The 18,348-nt window shown below is 45.4% G+C and overlaps 1 protein-coding gene and 1 long non-coding RNA gene across 3 annotated transcripts in view; one reads left to right on the forward strand and one right to left on the reverse strand.

Annotated features, from left to right (window-relative positions):
* The window catches only part of LOC141084732 (uncharacterized), a 62,561-nt gene that overhangs the window by 35,159 nt on the left and 9,054 nt on the right, over positions 1-18,348 (forward strand). The gene's annotated exons all lie outside the window — the stretch shown is intronic.
* LAMB2 (laminin subunit beta 2) overlaps positions 1-18,348 on the reverse strand; it is a 57,848-nt gene that overhangs the window by 30,649 nt on the left and 8,851 nt on the right. For both annotated transcript variants that reach the window (XM_073569607.1, XM_073569606.1), the window contains exons 3-4: positions 5,226-5,398; positions 4,348-4,483 (exon numbers count right to left, since the gene is read on the reverse strand). In XM_073569607.1, the coding sequence (XP_073425708.1) occupies positions 4,348-4,483; positions 5,226-5,398 (309 nt within the window). The remainder of the gene's footprint in view (positions 1-4,347; positions 4,484-5,225; positions 5,399-18,348) is intronic.

Below are 18,348 nucleotides of genomic sequence, written 5' to 3' on the forward strand. Positions count from 1 at the left end.
GCTCCCCTATTCTGAGTGACATGAAATGTCCGAGATCGGAGCGTCTCTGATCCAGGGCATTGCTGCTGCTGAGAGTGTCGCGCTGGCAGCCAGCACCATCACTCGGACAGTGTGTCCGGCTGCTCCACCTCTTCTACATGTATACAGGACTTATTATATAGGTTACATCCCGGAGTATGAAGGGGTTTAAAGGGCGTCTCCATTTGTCAGATCTACACCAATTGTGAGACAATTTAGACTGAGACGACCATCAAAGCGCAGAACTGCCCCTGAGTACAGATACTAGAATCTGCCCTTTTTAGGGTTTTGTTTTTGGCACCATTGACGAATATAACTAAAAAAACAGCTGGAGACCACTCCTGTGGGATCATGGCAGCCATACTGGTTGTCACAGAGCTTTGAGAATTTAGGTAGTCGATTTTCCCAGCTCTACACTGTACCACCATTCCAAACTCAACCCTGCTATTCCATGGATTCAGCACTGCTACATCAAGCCTGGCTCTACATCTCTGCCATTCCATAGCTCCAGCACTGCTACATTAAGCCTAGCTCTACATCTCTGCCATTCCATAGCTCCAACACTGCTACATTAAGCCTGGCTCTACATCACTGCCATTCCATAGCTCCAGCACTGCTACATCAAGCTCTGCTCTACATCTCTGCTATTCCATAGCTCCAACACTGCTATATTAAGCCTGGCTCTACATCTCTGCTATTCCATAGCTCCAGCACTGCTACATCAAGCCTGGCTCTACATCTCTGCTATTCCATAGCTGCAGCACTGCTACATCAAGCCTGGCTCTACATCTCTGCTATTCCTATAGCTCCAGCACTGCTACATCAAGCCCTGCTCTACATCTCTGCTATTCCATAGCTCCAACACTGCTACATTAAGCCTGGCTCTACATCTCTGCTATTCCATAGCTCCAGCAGTGCTACATCAAGCCCTGCTCTACATCTCTGCTATTCCATAGCTCCAACACTGCTATATTAAGCCTGGCTCTACATCTCTGCTATTCCATAGCTCCAGCACTGCTACATCAAGCTTGGCTCTACATCTCTGCTATTCCCATAGCTCCAGCACTGCTACATCAAGCCCTGCTCTACATCTCTGCTATCCCATAGCTCCAACACTGCTACATTAAGCCTGGCTCTACATCTCTGCCATTCCATAGCTCCAGCACTGCTACATCAAGCCCTGCTCTACATCTCTGCTATTCCATAGCTCCAGCAGTGCTACATCAAGCCTGGCTCTACATCTCTGCTATTCCATAGCTCCAACACTGCTACATCAAGCCTGGCTCTACATCCCTGCTATTCCATAGTATCAAATCTACTATTTTGTCATTCCTGCTTTGCTACCTTTAGCCTCTGTTGTGAACCCAGCCATGCTATACCGCCTCCTCTTCTCTGACTGGACTCTGCTACATCACTGTCCCATCTCTGCTGCATTGAGCCGCTGTTGAAAACTCATGGTTTCTTCATCACTAAGTCAACTCTGCTACACCACTTTTCCAGCTCTGCTGCCATTGGTCTAATTTAACTACTCCAGTTCCTGCTGCTCCAGCTCTGCCACCCATGCCACCATTGTGCCAGCTAGATTGCCCCGCTGCACCAGCGCCACCAGTCCATGCTGCAGTAGAAGTGCTCATTCAGACCACGGGCCTCGAGACTCTGAGACGCTGCTGAATAGAACAACACGGGTTTATTCTTGTATCTTTTCTTATTATTTGGGGGGGGGGGGCACTATTAGAGGCAGACTAAGCACCTGCTGTGGGACCCTTGAAGAGAGGGACACAGCCCTGATTTACCCTGTTATAGACTCCATAAGAACGGGGATGGGGACGGGAAATCAGCACAAGAGGGAAGCAAACAGCATGTCCTGGGTGGCTAAACACACTGCTAGAACGGGTGGTCCAATTTACTCTGTGGACCCCCCTCTTTTCATGCACTCCCTCTATTAGCCGTGAGTTGGCACATGTCTCTGCCCCATGATAGTGCCCAGACCTCTCTGCCGGAAATCACAAATACATCAAAGGGATCGGTCTTTGAAGCTGAAATGATAATAATGAGGGAATGAAATCCGCAGATTAAGTGTCGCCGATCTCCATTTTCTCCTGGACGGTCTTCAATAGACTCCGGGGTGAACGAAACCCCTCGCAGGACATTAACGGGTCCGATCTCGGGAGACAGAAAATACAAACTGATGGCCAGTGAAGAAGAGTTGCGAAGGATCCAACTGGCCCCCATTATGCCGTTCCCTGGACTTGTTGTTTTTACTCCTTTCCATGACCCCAGATCATCACCCCAAACCCTTATTTTCTAGTAATGAAGTTTCCTATGTAGGGGTCGGTCCTGCACAGGGTTTGCAACACAGTGACGAGACTATCCATGGATGGTTCCCATAGCAGCCGCAGGGTCTACCTTTATTGTATAAATTCACTTTTCTTCTCTCTTTTGTTAAAGGGGTTTTACGGGATCACACTATAGAGGTCATGTCTTTAGGAAAGGACCCCTGATCGGTGGGGGGCCAAACTCTTGGGAGCTGCTTAAAGGGGCCGCAGAGCTTGAGGTTTACCAGTTGACCTAACCACTTTAAGGGGGACCTCACCCTCGTTATAGGCCCACTTATTGCTCGTGATCACATGACTAGGGTTATATACTTGATATCTTGCTGCATTACTTCAGGCGGCCTTCAGATGCCAAGCATTTACCAGGCTGCCCCTTCCATCCGGACCAGGGTGGCAGCTGCACATACAGTAGAGGCGTGCAGTACCCCGCTAATGTGCTGGCAGCGGATCCTGGGCAGGAATGTCCCGTTATCTTCCACCTGTTCCCCCCACACTTGTAATAACAAGATTTTCTCTGCCTGAACTTTTCTACTTGGTAAAAAGCCAAACACAAGTGTTATATCCCTCCGGACACATCGCAGGGGCAAACGAGTGAAAAAAATGGCGCTGAGCGCTCCAGACTCGGGGTAGTAAGTAGTCGGGGTCAATGGAGGAGTCACGTATACGGCATACTGTTTAAGGGGTCCGTTTTGGGGTCATTCTTCAATTTCCTCCTTTTCTCTGTCTAGGGGGAGCTATGGCATCGTTGGGGTCCCTGTTGCTAGGTCTAGGAGTACTTGGCACTGATAATGGGGCATGGTGTTCCTTAGTTACTGCTTATTCCAGCACTGTTTGTAGGTTACTGGCGCTGTTTCGTGCACATTGCGGTAGGGTGGGGTATAGGCCCTATTTAGGGGGGACTTTTTTAGATACTCACTCTGGCCCTGTTTAGGAGATGTCCTGGCACTGTTTCCCAGAATCAGATATAACTAAGAAACAGATTTTTAAGAACGAGGAAGGAGCCGTGCGGGTCCAATACCGTTTTGGACGTGGAGAACGGAGCTCTGAGTCAGGATTTCCTGTGGAAAGACTGATATATTCTTCCCAAAAATCCTAATTGTGCCCCCCTCCCATGAGCTCCGGGGGGGGGGGGGGATGGAAACGGTTCGGAGTAAAATAGAGGAATTTTAATAGGGCGGAAGATAAAAAGCTGTTGGGATTAGCTGGAGAAATCCTCAAAGACTTCGCCTTCCATTTTTTTTCCCCTCTTTTACTGCTTTAATCCCAGAGAAGAATATATGTAATTAAATTAAACGACTTTAATGAGGAAAAGGAAGGAAAGAAGAAGTAGACGGGAGCTTGGCGGGGCTGTCGGGTGGCCAATTTACAGGCCGTCTGAAGCAAAGCATGGCGGGTGCGTCCCCAGCGGATGCCACACACGGGTTTTCGGACCCTGTATAGAGGATTATATGAGGCTCCTGTATAAGGGGAGGAAAATTCCTGGAAGACGTCAAATCTCCCGGACGCCGCTTTCTGGAAAAACAGCGCTTCCGGGAGGTTTCTTGTGCGCGACGCCGGGATTCCCCGTCATCAAACGGAGCCATGGTGTCCAAAAGCGCATTTAGGCGCAGGTGGCAACAGTCCCGAATTTCTAGTACTGTTCGGATTTTTAAGGCTGTCCGGGTATAAAAGGGGTAGAGTCACTTTTTTTTTTTTTTTTTAGAGGTTTTATAATCATTTCTGTAAATTAAATTGCAAAAAAAAAGTTGCTTGCAAACCCCATCTTTTCCCCACTGGAGTACAGATGATGGCAGTGATGGGTCAGATCACCAGTGTGTTACTAACTCTGGGGAGATGCGGCTGCAGGAGACTGTTCTGATAAGCAGAACACACAGAGGAGGAGGAGGCAGGCACTGACCCATCACTGCCATCATCTGTACTCCACAGATGAGTGGACTGACATTGTGTTGGAGGAGAATGGAAAGTAATAACATTCTGGGTGCGCTGGTCAGATTACCGTTCTCAGATTGCCACCAGGCCTTCTTCCGGTCTTCGGCAAACGTGGTGACGACGTTTTCGATGCGATGACTGATGGGATTGGTCAGTCGGTTGTAAGGTCTCCGCGAGTCACAGACAAAGCACTTCTTCTCGTCCTGGGGAGTACAGTGGAAACTGACTTATATATGTGGCAAGTTATTAAATATCATGATGAATGTCCCCTAAAACTTGATCAGGCAGAGTGCTTAGGAAGGGCTCTACCCGTCATCAGGAGTACTGTACCGATTCTGTTAGAGACAAGACACAAAAGAAATTGCTTCTACCTGGAAAGAAAAGTTAAACCATCTGGACACCAGGAAGATGTCCCTTCACTTCACTAGGCCACCAGGGAATCGGATATTAATCAACTATAGAAAATAAGGGCAAGAGATATTAACTCATCCACTGCCCTAGACCACCAGGGAAGAAGATTATAAACTATTCACTACCATAACCCATCACGGAAAGCTTGCACTCACGCTTACTGCTCTAGACCACCTGGGAAATTGTCATTAACTTGTCCACTACCATTGAAGGCCAGGAAAGGTGGCATCGACCGGTAGGAGTATGACCAACCAGGAAAGCTTCCATTAATTCTTCCCATACTCTACTCCACCAGGGAAGCTTAAATTAACCCATCCTTCACTCTAGTCCACCAGGAAAGCTGATTTTAACGGCTCCAATGGGTCACAAAGGAACCAATTGGAAGACTCCCATTTAAAAAAAATAGCACTAGCGCCCCTGGAATCTGCTTGACATAGACGTGTTACACGGTTTCTCCAACAATCAATATTTTTGGCTTTCTGCTGTCTAAATGAATCTCATATTCTGTTTTCTCGGCCTTCTGGCATCACCCACCTGAAGATGACTCACAATACAATAGGGCTGTGCTCGGTGCAGTCCACAGGTTGACGTAACCTTCAGTTTATCCGCCCGGCCGACGAGAAGGTCCCCGGTGGCAGGATAGCAGCTGCCTTGAGAACAGCCATGTGGCTGCTCAGGAATCTGGGAAAATACACCAACCGCCAGCGCTGCAGGGAAATGCACCCGTCGTGTTAATATTCAGGATATTGGTCTTACAACACATATTTTGCAATTTTCTTAATATTGGATGGGTAGCTGTAGGGTCATCCGGGACGGCAGCATTAGTGATCAGTCCATAAAAAAGTGAGAAAAAGTAGCGAACCTTCAGCTGTGAGAGTTGCTGGCCCGGTGCAGGTTATTATCAGCCTATTACTCTAAACTGTTTTCTTATTTACTGTGACAGCAAATGGTGCAGAATTAAGATTGACATTCATGCCGCTTGTCTTCCCCTTTCTGCGCATACAGCAGAGAAACTGCAGCTGCATCTCCCTCCTCCCTGATTTCGAATTACAGTTTTACACTAGAGGGATATTCTGGAGACTGAAGAGATTTCTGAAAATTACAGAAGAAAATTGGAATGACGCACCTTAGAGGAAATAAACTGCAGCTGCATCTCCCTCCTCCCTGGTTTTTATTTTTGGTTTTATACTAGACGGATTTTTGGAGACTAAGGAGGTCTCTGAAAATTTGCAGAGACCCTATGGTCAGTAAAATGAGAACATCACAGAATGTAGTAGAGAAACGGCAGCTGCATCTCCCTCCTCCCTGGTTTTTACCTTTGGTTTTATACTAGACGGATTTTTTGGAGACTAAGGAGGTTTCTGAAAATTTGCAGAGACCCTATAGACAGGAAAATGAGAACGTCACAGAATGTAGTAGAGAAACTGCAGCTGCATCTCCCTCCTACCTGATTTCTTGTTATGATTTTCTACTAGAAGGATTTTTTGGAAGCCAAGGAGGTTTATAAAAATTTGCAGATGGAAATGCGAACGGCACACCATAGAAGAGTGAAACCATAGAGGCGAAGGAGAGAAACCATAGAGGATAGAAACTGCAGCTGCATCTCCCTCCTCCCTGTTTTTTACTTCTCATTTTATACTTTGAATGTTTTTTCGGAAGCTGAGGAAGTTTCTAAAAATTTGCAGATGGAAATACGAACGGCACACCATAGAAGAGTGAAACCATAGAGCAGAAGGAGAGAAACCATAGAGGATAGAAACTGCAGCTGCATCTCCCTCCTCCCTGTTTTTTACTTCTCATTTTATACTTTGAATGTTTTTTCGGAAGCTGAGGAAGTTTCTAAAAATTTGCAGATGGAAATACGAACGGCACACCATAGAGGAGTGAAACCATAGAGGCGAAGGAGAGAAACCATAGAGGATAGAAACTGCAGCTGCATCTCCCTCCTCCCTGTTTTTTACTTCTCATTTTATACTTTGAATGTTTTTTCGGAAGCTGAGGAAGTTTCTAAAAATTTGCAGATGGAAATACGAACGGCACACCATAGAAGAGTGAAACCATAGAGGCGAAGGAGAGAAACCATAGAGGATAGAAACTGCAGCTGCATCTCCCTCCTCCCTGTTTTTTACTTCTCATTTTATACTTTGAATGTTTTTTTGGAAACTGAGGAAGTTTCTAAAAATTTGCAGATGGAAATGCGAACGGCACACCATAGAGGAGTGAAACCATAGAGGATAGAAACTGCAGCTGCATCTCCCTCCTTCCTGGTTTTTATTTATGGTTTTATACTAGGAGGATTTTTTGGAGATTGTGGAGGTTTCTGAAAATTTACAGATAGAGAAATGTGAACGATATGCCGTCAGAAGGTGCCGAAGAGGACATCGTTTTTTCTATTTTAGGGATTGTAAACAGCAGTACTGATTTTTTTTTTTTCACGTTATCAGAGTCATTCCTATGAGATCCAGGAAAGTTTGTGCCCCCCAATCCTCTCCCCACCTGCTGCGGCCCGTTATAGACTCGGCCATGACGCGTCTTGAGAACATCTGAATACGTTCTAAAACCGTCTGCTAAAAGTAAAAGCGAACCATGGTCATTCCTATCTGTCTCAAAATACACCCCTAGAGAGACCCAGCGACACCTCGGCAAAATGTGGGTAAATTCCTCGGCCACCTCTCTGCCAGGACATCTTGCCTTTTTGTTAAAATTCCCATCTAATCATTTCTGAGGAAGAATTTTGATCCCGTCCGTTATTGTACTTTCCAAGAGTCGTCACTCCCACATTCCAGCTGGAAAATCCCTCTGAGCGGAGATCGGCCCCGGTGTTCCCACCATCTGACTCAGAGGACAGGTTTGATGGCACTGCCCGGCTGTAACCCTCTATGGGACGGACGTTATTCGCGACGGCTTTATGCCTCCTAAGTGCTAACCTGATCTCCTAAGGAAACGCCATCATCATTTTTCCCATATTAAAATTAAAGGGGTTTTCTTGGATCTGTCCATGGACTAGGTCATCAATATGAGATCGGTGAGAGTCAGGATATCCACGATCAACTGATCGAAGAAGCTTCTGAGAGCGCTGCATTGTAGCTTCATACATATTGTAATAACCGTGGCTGGTCCTGCAGCATCCTTTATAAAGAAATGGGACTGAGCTGCAGTACCAGGTACAGCCACTACATAGCGTGTGGTGCTGCATCTGATAATCAATGCCTGAGAGCTCTGCCCCTCCAATCAGTTGATTGATGGGAGCGCCAGAAATTGGACCCCACCGATCTGAGATTGATCTCTATTAAGGCTAGACTATCAAGTCTAAACAATATTCCTTTCACAGTGAGCGTACAGCGCTACAGGGCATGCTCTATTTGTGAGATCTCCAATTCTTCTGATGATGTAAGTCGGTAGATAGCAAAATAGGCCATTTTGAGATTCTGTTTTATTCCCGCTGCTCTTCTGATTTTGCTGCTTTTTGTTTTATTTAAATCCGCCATACAGTTCCAGAGATACGGGCCTTTCTATTTAGCGATCATTTTTATGATCTTTGCCAAAAGGGCGTTGCTCACCGGATCCTCTAGGGCGTGTCTTTTGACTGCTCTGCATAATTACCCGGGTGAGTCACGCCCCTTTAGTAAAGACTAAACATATTTTGCACTAAGCAAAAAGTCCCATATTTTTGGATCCTTATGGCAAATTAAAAAAAAAAATAATAATCAGGGGATGAAGGGGAATAAAATTAAATTAAAATTTAGACTTTTTTTTTCTTGTTTACAGATTCATTTTAGAAAAATGAATCTGGTTTCAACCAGAAATTTGTGTATCGCGCCTTTCTCTCAAGGGCCTGACTGACGCCTTAATAAATCTGCTGCTACTAAGAGTGTGTCTAACTCTGGAGGCGAAAGATGTCCACGCAGCCCATTGATTTTACGGGACACTGTAATGCTACATTTCCCCTGTGGGGGCGCTGCAGGAAGTTTAAACACTTTGTCTAGGCCCCCTGCAGATTACAGTAAATCATTGGGGGGTCCCAGAAGCAGGAATCCCAATCACTTTTTTTTCTTTTTTTTTAGGGGAAATATTCTATAAAAAAAAAAAAAGGCATCTCCGAGCTCCAACAGTTGATACAAATAATAATGATGATGCAAATTCTCTCTCATTCGGCGGACTGTTGTCCAATCGGTGGCTTGCTGTTCAGCACTTGACCTTGCAGGCAGTGAAAGGGTTTAATGTTTCCCTTGTAAAACTCCCCCATTTCCTCCACCAGTAGCTCTGGCACCGGTCCCTGTGTCTTTCGACTGATGGCGCAGCGCTTCGGGAAGCACAATGCCGGTCTGCAGCGGATCCCGGCCTCGCCCGCTTATCTTCTAATAACATCTTTTGTTACTATTATGTGAAATAATGAGCATGAATGGCGATTTCCTGCCGGCTTCATCTGCGCTTTCACTACGATGCCTGAATATGGCGACTTTTAGAGCATTTCACATTTGTCCCCTGCAGTCGGGGGGGTTGTGCACTTTTACTACCAAAAAAAACTATTTTGATTTTATATATATATATATATTTTTCAAATGATGGTGGAAAATAAGTATTTGGTCATTAACAAAAGTTCATCTCAATATTTTGTTATATGTCCTTTGTTGGCAATGACAGAGGTCAAATGTTTTCAGTAGGTCTTCACAAGGTTGGCGCACACTGTTGGTGGTATGTTGGCCCATTCATTCATGCAGATCTCCTCTAGAGCAGTGATGTTTTGGGCCTGTCGCTGGGAAACACGGATTTTCAAATCCATCCAAAGGTTTTCTATGGGGTTGAGATCTGGAGACTGGTTAGGCCACTCCAGGACCTTCATATGCTTCTTACGAAGCCACTTCTTCATTGCCCTGGCGGTGTGCTTGGGATCATTATCATGCTGAAAGACCCATCCACATTTCATCTTCAATGCCCTTGCTGATGGAAGGAGGTTTGCACTCAAAATCTCACGATATATGGCCCTATTCATTCTTTCATGTACACGGATCAGTCGTCCTGGTCCCTTTGCAGAGAAACAGCCCCAAAGCATGATGTTGCGATACCCATGCTTCACAGTAGGTATGGTGTTCTTTGGATGCAACTCAGCATTCTTTCTCCTCCTAACACGACGAGTTTTGTTTCTACCAAACAGTTCTACTTTGGTTTAATCAGACCATATGAGATTCTCCCAATACTCTTCTGGATAATCCTATTGCTCTCTAGCTGTCACGATCCAGGGTGGATCTGACAAAGTAAATGGACAAAGTGAACTTTTGTTTCCTTTGGCTGTGTGCCAAAGTGAGTTGATTGCCCCCAGTGGCCATTAGAATTATTGCACTGTGGTGTCGTTTGTTCTAAGTTGCCCCGGTGGTGGTGAGCGGTTTCGCACTTTAGTTTCTTTAGTTGAAGTGCACATGATTTATGCAGGTGTTATGCTCTATAAAAGGGTTTCAGGTGTGTTTGATCACTGTTGGTGATAGTTAGTCATTCACAAGTAAGCCTGGGTGAAAGATGGAGCTGAACAAGAGTCCTGGGCAGCCCAGCCAGAGGGGATGAGTGGCAGCTATGGAGTCTGCAAGGAGTGCTGGCATGGATAGGTGGAGTCGCAGTTTATGGTGTCAGCAGTAAGTGCTTGCATGGCTTGGTGGAGTGGCGACTATGTTGAGAGTTGCACTCAGCATGCTGGACTTGGTTGCTGAAAGCTGGACTCAAGCATGCTTGACTTTTTGGCAGAAAAGTTGGACTCAAGCATGCTGGACTTTTTGGCAGAAGCTGGACTCATCTTTGGGACTCTGTTTACTGGGCAGCTGCAACTGGTGGTGGACTCTGCTCCAAGGCTGCACTATGGTGATGGATCCGGTTATGGTGATGGATCCTGTTGGAGGAGAAGATGCACGCAGGTGGTGGGGCTCTGTTGCGGGGAGCACAAGCAACAGAGCAAAAGCTAAGTGGTGTTCCCCTGTATTGTCATCTTTCCTTGTGTGTGTTTAGTGCAGTGGTGGGATTAGTTTCCGCACCGACCTATTCCCTAGTGAGGGTTTAGGCGCAGGGCGAGTCAGGGTTTTAAGGTTCCTGTGCGTCGCCCGGTGCGGAACCGGCAAAGGGAACGATAGGAGTGTAGAGACACTGACTCAGGGGAGTGCAGGAGGTCTCCACTTCCCTGTTTCCATATCGCAGGGTCCTCCATTGTTAATGTTACCCAGGTTTCCCTTATTGTTTAAATTCGCCTTACTGGAGGCGGGGTTTCCAGATTTACGTGTAATACCTAAATTCGCCTGTTGGAGGCGGCGTATCCAGCTGCACGTCTTATTATTTAAATTCGCCCCACTGGAGGCGGTGTATCCAGGGTCACGTGTGTCATATGGGTTCGCCTTGCGGTACTCGCTGCGTCCAGACACACGTGACCATGACACTAGGAAACTTCAGACGGGCCCGGACATGTACTGGTTTAAGCAGGGGGACACCTCTGGCATTGCAGGATCTGAGTCCCTGGTGGCGTAGTGTGTTACTGATGGTAGCCTTTGTTACGGTGGTCCCAGCTCTTTGCAGGTCATTCACTAGGTCCCCCCGTGTGGTTCTGGGATTTTTGCTTACCGTTCTTGTGATCATTTTGACCCCACGGGGTGAGATCTTGTGTAGAGCCCCTGATCCAGGGAGATTATCAGTGGTCTTGTATGTCTTCCATTTTCTTATTATTGCTCCCACAGCTGATTTCATCACACCAAGCTGCTTGCCTATTGCAGATTCAGTCTTCCCAGCCTGGTGCAGGGCTACAATTTTGTTTCTGGTGTCCTTCGACAGCTCTTTGGTCTTCACCATAGTGGAGTTTGGAGTCAGACTGTTTGAGGTTGTGGACAGGTGTCTTTTATACCGATAACAAGGTCAAACAGGTGCCGTTACTACAGGTAATGAGTGGAGGACAGAGGAGCCTCTTAAAGAAGAAGTTACAGGTCTGTGAGAGCCAGAACTCTTGCATGTTTTTAGGTGACCAAATACTTATTTTCCACCATAATTTGCAAAATAAATCTTGCCAAATCAGACAAGGGGATTTTCTGGATTTGTTTTCTCATTTTGCCTCTCATAGTCGTGGTCGACCTATGATGTCAATTACAGGCCTCTCGCATCTTTTTAAGTGGGAGAACTTGCACAATTGATGGCTGACTAAATACTTTTTCCCCCCACTGTATATACTAATCAAACACTGTATAAATGTATAAAAAAAAAACCTAAACTATAATAAAAAATGTGATTAATATATATACTAAAATTCAAAATATATAAATTTATAATATATAAATAAAAAAATAAAAACTATTTAAAAAAATTGATTAATATATGGTAATTAAAAAAATAAATGTATAATATGTAAAAAGCTAAAAACTATAAAAATGTATTTATATATAAACACTAATTAAAAATGAAATATATAAATGTATAGTATATAAATTAGAAAAAACAAAAACTATGAAGATATTGTGATCTATATATGTAATGTATATATTTAAAAAAAACTAAAACTATTAAAAAATCAAAAAATGAAAAAAAAAAAAAACCATATCAAATCAGGCCATTGTGCCTCCTCCAACGGAGTTTATTTTTCACTTTCTATTTAGATGTATGTTTCTCAGTTACAATGACAGATGGAAATTGTAGTAAAAGTGAGCCTGTCTCTATGAATCTGTTGGTCGATCTGTTACTGAGCAGAAGCTGAGCAGAATGAGATCTATTTTTGTGTAAAAAGATTCATTATAGCTTGCAATATAATGATTGAAATAAAATCTATGCACATCCTTGGCTAAAGAGTCCAGTGGGCGGTCCTAATTCCACTGGAGTCCTTTAACCCAGAATGATCAGAGATTTCAGTCGATAAATTAGAAATGGTGCTAGCAGGGGTAGAGAGCTATAGTCTATTGATTTTAATAAGCACCATGTAATACATCAAAGGAAAGGCCAAACCCGGCCCACGATAGCAAAATAATACATACAAACACATAAATAGTGACGTGAAAAAAGGCGCAAATGAAAAAGATGAATTTGACGCAAATGAAAGAGGCAGAAGATGCACAAAACAAGACCAAAAAAAGCGCAAATGCAATAATGAATCGGCCCCTTAAAACCTGTCTCCTGTTGATATAGTTCCATCAGTAGCAGGTGACTGTTTGAAGCTCCACCCTGTTGCTAAAGGGGTGGGACCTAATGGGAAGAGGGAGAGGCTCCTGCTGCAGGCAGTTGTCTTACATGGCTCAGCTCCTGGGACACAGACAAGGATTTTTTTCTTAATACGCTTCTTGAGTTTTTTTGTTGTTTTTTTTTTACAAGACAAAATATGATCTATGAAAAAAGGGGATTCATTAAATACAGGATATTTATTTTTCTATTTTCTTATTTTCTGTGTTTAAGTAGGCTAAAGATCACCATTAGGATATAATTATATTATGGTGATTTCTGTGTGCTGCCATATAGCGCTGTAGCATAAAACCACCATAATATCACAATTTAATGGAGAATGTCACAATGTTATATAAAATCACAGACACATAGAGCGGGGCCTACGTTAGCCCATGGGTGATATCATGCATATCCATATATAAGACATTGAGAGCAACCGGGGGTAACTCCGGTCACATCAAGGTCCAACCCAGCAAAACGACACCGGTATAACTTGGGGTGATGCCATCTTTCCGTAGAGCTGTCACTACGGCCATGTAAAGCAGGAAACAATAGAGAAAAGCTGTAAATAATAAATGATGACTGATCTGTACACATCGCATCCTTGTCTCTGGAGTAAAAATCAATGGTCCAGCTGTATAGGTCCTCGTACAATAACAAAAATAACACCTGTCTTGTATTAATCCGCTGTGCCAGTTCTGAGAAATTCAAGCTTTGAGGTCACATGCAGATTACTCTGCTGGTGCACTGGGGGCGTGTCAGTGTATTCTGAGTACATAGACACGCCCCCAGTGCACTTCCTGGCTAATCTGCATGTAGCTTTAAAGCTCGGTTTCTCAGCACTGGCACATTGGATTAATACAAGAGAGATGTAATTTTTATTGTTACATCGAATATTACATAAAGTAATTGCTTAACTAAAAATTCACCAAATATTATTTGCGGTTATTATAGCGATTCTTTGCCGTCCTGTCAATGCGTCATTGCACCACCAGAGTCATCTATCACTTGTCAAATATTCTGAACCCCCATGAAGCAGCCCTTGTGCGTGACTAAAGGAGACTTCATAATTAGATGGTGCCCTGATGTCCCACTATATACCGTTAGAAGGCAAGAAATGGGTAGGGTGGGGGGGGGCCTAAAACTGGGCACGGTTATGGGGACATTATTTTACTTTGCGTGCCACAATCAACATGACATCCCAACAATTTAGCGATAAAAATGCAGACTGTCCTGATCCCCTGCAGAACTATGGGAGGGAAGCTGAAACTGTAATGTTTCATTGAATGGTGGCGTGTGGTGGGAGCGTCCGCCATGTAACGTACCGCCATACACTGTACAAGTAACCATACCGTATGGTGCATAATTATCACCTCCATACGTCGTCCAGATAACACTTACAATTGCTTTAATTACAATGCTGTTTGGTGCCACTACTATAGACTGCAATACGACCATATAGTGCTCAAATAATACTGCCATACAGTGCTCAAAGAATACCGCCATGCAGTGCATCAACAAATGATGCAAAAAAGACAATGCAATGTATTGTTCTCTGTTATCAGCCATATCCAGCTGGGCAGTTGTCCATAATGTTTTGACTGGCATAAAGTACACAAAAATGTCTGCCCCCATGATCAGTGCTGCATGCCTCCTACGTCCAGTATAAGTTGTGCCCCTTTAACCGTCCATCTGCACGTGGGATAAACGTCATGGGAGATGGACGAAGGCTCGTTCGTATCCAAACCTAGCACATTCCTCCCGAATAATCCGATGTGGCCGTAATAACATTATAATGCAGTAATATAAGGACAATGATGATACAGCACAAATATGTAGCCTGGCTCCGCGATACTACAGCTGCGATGGCCGCAGAACAGGGATACGATGGGGAGTAGAAGACGTTCCTGGGATCTTGCTCGCTCGGTGCCAGCGCGTTCTGTAATGTTATCGCAGAGCTGCATCTGTTTTCAGACGCTCAGAACAATGTGTCCTGATCGTGCACCATGTATATACTGTAACTTACATCCGCGGGGGGGCTACTTATAGATCTGCTATAATTAGACAGATGGAGCCACAGTATGGTGTAATCCGCATAGGAGCCAGAACCCGGCAAACCTGGGCAAATGTGGACGAGGCCGTGTGTGCTGGATTTATGAATCTGCGCTGCATTATCAGAATAACCCCTTAGATGCTGCTGCTAGTTGTGACAGAGGCAGCTAAGGGGTTGAAAATTGGAAAACGGTAATTTTACGCTAGGCTGTAGTATTATAGTGTTCCAGTGTATAGTACAAGTAATGACAGCTTCAATTCACCTAGGGGAAGCAATTCAAAAGAAAAAGGAAAAAAAATATATATAATTTTTTTTTTTTTTTCCTCTATAAAAGTTCATATTACCCACTTTTCCCAGAATGTAAATAATAAATAGTAATAATAATTAAAAAAACATATTTGGAATTGTTGCGTGTGTGTCTGCACAAATACTATATTATAATAATTATTCCATACGATGAACGCTGAAACAGACAAATAAAAAATATAGAAATGACAGAATTGCAGTTTTTGATCATTTCGTCCTAAAACAAAGGAATAAAAAGTGTTCAAAAACCACAAAATGGTACCAATAAAAACTAGTCTGTGCTGGAAAAAAACAAGCCCTGATTCAGGCAGAAGATGAGGAGGAAAGAAGGGCCCACTGGGACTATGACACCCAAGACCCCGTGTGAACCTGGTAGGGATATTCCAATAATCTGGCACTTACTGGGACCATGGAACGGCCCTCTCTACGCCAGCAGGAGTAAGTGACCAGACTTTGCTGTCGTTTTCAGCTCATGATGACATCAGCACGTCAGGTGTCACAGCTATGATGTCATCAGTGAATTAAGGGAATGCTTAAAGGGTCGTTCCCGACAAATGCTCCGTCAGAATAGCGCACATGCCATCGCTCCACCTATTGTCTAAGGGACTGTCGAGTACAGTCCTTGGCTATCCCAGGCAGTTCCATGACGCAGTGGCTTTTCAGGGTGTGTCACCTATCCTGGCAATGTTGGAGATAACCCTTTACCATTTCTGCCGTATTTTCTCACTCTCTGTGACTCTGACACCTATTAAAGCACTATATGAGGGTTTTTTGTTTTTTTTAGAAACAGCGCCACTCTTATCTAGAGGCCGTGTCTGGTATTGCACTTGAGCCCCTTCAGGACGTTATTATCTGCAGCTGTCAGAACATGCTGGGAGTTGTAGTTTCTGCTGTCAAATCACATGGGGTTGAAAGACTGTAGGTTTTGTAAGATTTGAGTCCTGATCCAGCGCTCACATTTATAGTTCAATGACAAAAGGCCCATTCAGGTGCCATATATAGATCGTGTGTCCTAATATAGTAGCAGCCGGATAGACGCTACCAAAATCCTGTACCCAGCACCCCAGCCCTGGAACCGTCAGAGCAGCAGAGACGTCTGGAAGCGTTCAAGGGTATTCGCACCTTTACACAAGCTCTGACCTGGCACTGTTCGTTGGCGTGACTGATACTGTTTGTGGGGATACTTTCTTGCAGGCACTAATAATGGGGCATTGTGTATGTACTATGAATAGGGGCACGGGTTGGCACTGTTAATAACACACTCATGACCCTTTATAAGGGCACTTTGGCATTATATTGGGCCACTTTCTAACTGACAATGTCTATGGGGCACTGTCCAATGACACTTCAGATACCCTGTCCAGTGGTTGCCTTGAGGAAGAGGCTTGGATCCCCAGACAGACACTGATTCTAACTGTATATGTGTCTACAATGTGTGGCGGAGCAGGACGCCCTTGGCCACTCACGCTGGGAAATCGTAAGGTGCTCTAGACTGGCAGCCTACCATGGGGCGGGCGTGCACAGAGGACTTCAGGCGGTGCAATGATGTTAATTCATAACGCTGGCAGCCTACAGGATGGTAGGTGAGCAGCTCACCGCTCATCATGGAAGGAGAGTCTCACTTAAGGTTTCTCTTTATTGAAAATAGGACCATTCAAGGGCTAAAATGGGGATATCAATAATGTGTGGAAGCTGGTAGAAGGCATAACTGTTATGGAGGCACAAGACAAGTGGGTCGCCCCGCGGCTCGCCCAGGGCTGTGGGGTACTCGGTACCGGGCCGATGTAAGGGGGATGGTGTGTCACAGCAGCGGTGACCCGGTCCTTGGCCCTGGGCCCCAATATCAATGGCGGTGATGTTAAAGGTGTTAGAGTTTATTAGAATAGTTCGTGACGCCACCCGTGGTATTTGGCAAGTATGGTGTTAGGCCAACGCTGCATACAGATCCGCTGGGACTGATGGTGTGGTGCAGCAGAGATGGTGTAGCTCCCCACAGGTGGAACTGTGGTCCCAGGGCAGTGTAGGTGCAATGGATGAGGAGAGGCACAGGATGGTATAGGTGATGTAGCGGTGCTGGAATAACTGGGGGACACCAGAGTATGCGGTTCCAAAGCTTTACTCACTGTTTGCAGTTCACACAACTGCCTGCCTCCGTACTGTGTTCTCTAGGTCAGGGCTCCAGCCAACCTCCAGGCAGGATAGGATTCCCCCTTCCACACTCCGCCAACATGTACCTTACTGAACGACTCCTCCAATGCGCCTTTAGGTGCGAAGCACTCCTGTACTTAGTTACCCTGGAATGCCTCTCTCTAGGTGTTCCTAGTCTCTACTTGTATGACAGACAGCTGTAGCCTGCTTCGGGGAACTCTAGCTCCAGAGTCCCGGCTCTCTATCCGTTTCGCTGTTGTGTCCCAAGTCTATGGTGGGAGCAAGGCGTTAGCGGCTCACTACTCCTCCGGTGTCTGTTGCCGGATATAAAGATCCAATCAACCTCGGGGACCGGGCCCCGGCCTTTGCGCTTTCTGGACTGGAAGGGTTCTCTCTTTCTCAACCAGCTTCCCACCGTCCTTCTATTCTCCTTAGTTCCGATCTGTTCTATCTCTCTTATGGAAGTTGTAGTCTTCAGTCTACGTCTCTTTCTCCTTCTCTTCCTTTCCTGAGAAGCTCGTTCCACCAAGACCAGTCCTCAGCCTCTCTTGACTGACTGCCTTCCTCCGCCTTGAGCTCCTCTCAGGCCGACCTGCTGTCAGCCTGCTCTCTCTCTCAGACCCTCATCTGGCTTCCTTCTCTGGGTCTCGCCCCAGACTGACCTCTTCTGGCTCTCCCCCCAGACTGACTTGAAATCCTACACTTTCCCTCTCTTTTGTATCATCGCACTCCACCCGCCTCCCAGCACATCTCGTGTTACGAAGCAGGGTTCCACGAGGGGTGCTCTGCTAACCCCCAGCCTGAAGCTGTTAGGTGGCCCCACTGAACTATCCTGTGTGTGGAATGCAGGTGTGAAGCGTGGTCAGGAGTTCCCACCCTACCTGGATGGTGGGGCACTACACCTTAGGAGAAGGTGCAGTACCTCTGTGGCGACTGAAGCCTCAGGGGCGCCACACAAGCTTAATGTATGTGGGCACA

Source organism: Dendrobates tinctorius, unplaced genomic scaffold (genome assembly GCF_039654945.1).
Source record: "Dendrobates tinctorius isolate UK_male_01 unplaced genomic scaffold, ASM3965494v1 ptg000027l, whole genome shotgun sequence".
In the NCBI taxonomy this organism is placed as follows: domain Eukaryota; kingdom Metazoa; phylum Chordata; class Amphibia; order Anura; family Dendrobatidae; genus Dendrobates; species Dendrobates tinctorius.